This window comes from Mycetomoellerius zeteki, unplaced genomic scaffold (genome assembly GCF_001594055.1).
Source record: "Mycetomoellerius zeteki isolate Tzet28-1 unplaced genomic scaffold, Tzet1.0 scaffold823, whole genome shotgun sequence".
NCBI classification, from domain to species: domain Eukaryota; kingdom Metazoa; phylum Arthropoda; class Insecta; order Hymenoptera; family Formicidae; genus Mycetomoellerius; species Mycetomoellerius zeteki.
In genome coordinates this window covers 179,149-181,255 of record NW_017257855.1, presented here as the reverse complement: position 1 = coordinate 181,255, position 2,107 = coordinate 179,149, and the positions used below count along the sequence as shown (strand labels likewise).

Here is a 2,107-nt window from a genome sequence, read left to right as displayed (position 1 = left end):
AATTATTTTATTTATAAACTTTTTAATGAAGATTTTGTTCGAAATGTGCACCTCTTGCAGCAATACAAGCATTGCATCTGTCAAACACGGCTCTTGTAGCAGCCAGGCCTTTAAAGCATTACCGTTATACACAGAATATACGTTACAGATTCACGATAACAGGGTGACTCCCGGATATAACCTGCACTGTCGTGGCCAGGGTTATGTCCCTATAAGCGCATAATATTATTTAATATTTTAAGCATATTCTTAGAATATTAAATGTACAATTAATATTCTAAGAATATGCTTAAAATATTAAATAATATTATGCGCTTATAAGGGTAGAAATTACCTTGTCGCTGTGGATCCGCAATGTTACACATTCTGTATTTTTTCTCTGTATATCACACCGGGATTTTTGTTTGGGAGACAATGACTTATTTATATCACCACAGTGCGTGCTTTTCGACAATACTTCACTTGCCGAGATCAGTGATGGATCTCCCATATCAGACAAATTCTTCAATACCGCACGTTAAATTCAAACGAATTAGTTGCAACGAATTCATCGCGTTGAATTTAACGTGCGGTATTGAAGAATTGGTATACCAATACGTAATTACGGATTCAACCGGATCAGTCGCACGTTTCATTTCTATGCACATTGGGTGAGATACAGAAAGTAAATAACTAATCCATAATTACTGATTCAAGCGGATTACGGATAGAACCGGATTTAAAAAATTCAAAAACTTGATTCGACATCACTTCAATGAATAATTTTCAACATTTTTCAATAATTTCTCGTTTGCTGGGAATAGTATGAATTTTAACGATGACGTTTTTAAAGTTGTCGGCAAATTACTGACAAATTGCTACTCAATGTTATCATATCGTGAAAGCATCAAGTCGCCAACAAATGAGGACTCAGTTGCTGCAATTCTGGTAGCAACACATACTTAGCAGTGCATACTATTTTTATCACTCGTTATTTGTAGGCTTGCGGGAACATACAATAATTGACAAGAAGAAGAAGAAGACTCGTTAGTTGCAAAGGAAAGATAGAGGAAGCTCTCCAACAAGCGTGTAACACAGTGATCATTTCATCTTTGTTTAACATTAATGAACAACAAGGATGTAACGATTTATAAGCTGCGTTCGAGGAGTCGATATTAGTATTATTTGTGTCATTCTATCTTATAGTCCTCTAGATGTGAAACAAGGATAGCGCGCTTCCGGAACCCAGCCTTATTGTTTCACTGTGTCGTCTGTATCTCTTGTTGGAAAGCTCTCAGAATGAAGCTTACAGCCTGTCGAAATCGAACATAATAGCCGTAAATGGCAGTCTTCTTCTGTGATTAATGATATCCGATACAGAGTAACGCGGATAAAGTCTTTAAAAATAATATCAATGAATGCTGATAGGAGTCTTTCAAAACGCCAGCCTTGAATCTGCGTCAGATACTGTGAATTGCGACATAGAGAAATCGATCGTCTTCTCGTAATTATATGCGACATTGTTGCTCTATTGTTATTTGCGACCGTAATTCAAGAATGATCGATTTAAACGACACGAATAATATTTATGAGTCATGTAGTGATGTGGCACCTCCATAACTTTTACTCCAATTAACTGTGGCGCAAAAATGACTCTCACCAGAAGAACAATTTGCTAATGGGATTCGCAGATATCCGTGGATTTGGATTGTTAACTTTCTTTGCAGCGTCCATGTTTCGATCCTGTTTGCGAAATAGTTTAAGTGACTACCTTACGATTATTACGTTATGCTGACACTGCCTCCAACTTAGTCCAAGTTCCAACTGCCTTGTGCGTAGCACGTGCTGCGACTTTATATCGGAGCTGTCACACACACACACACACACACACACACACACACACACACACACACACACACACACATGCGCGCGCAGATACAATTCACCGCATATTCATACAGATTTAACAAATTGACTGTTACAAATTATTACTGTCCCGTCGAGGAATTAATGTGCGACACCGACGAGATTGTTAAAGACGAACGATCTTGCATACGAAGTTTGCATAACTGTTTAAATTAATTTAAGTGATTAAGATTAAGAAATTGATAATACATATAGTAATAAA

General features: G+C 37.1%; 1 protein-coding gene across 1 annotated transcript in view; it reads right to left on the bottom strand.

Annotated features, from left to right (window-relative positions):
* LOC108729999 (CF transmembrane conductance regulator) overlaps positions 1–1,713 on the bottom strand; it is a 9,604-nt gene extending 7,891 nt beyond the window's left edge. Inside the window, exon 1 of the mRNA XM_018459433.1 lies at positions 1,640–1,713. Within this exon, the coding sequence (XP_018314935.1) occupies positions 1,640–1,713 (74 nt within the window). The remainder of the gene's footprint in view (positions 1–1,639) is intronic.
* Between the last annotated feature and the right edge of the window lie 394 nt (positions 1,714–2,107).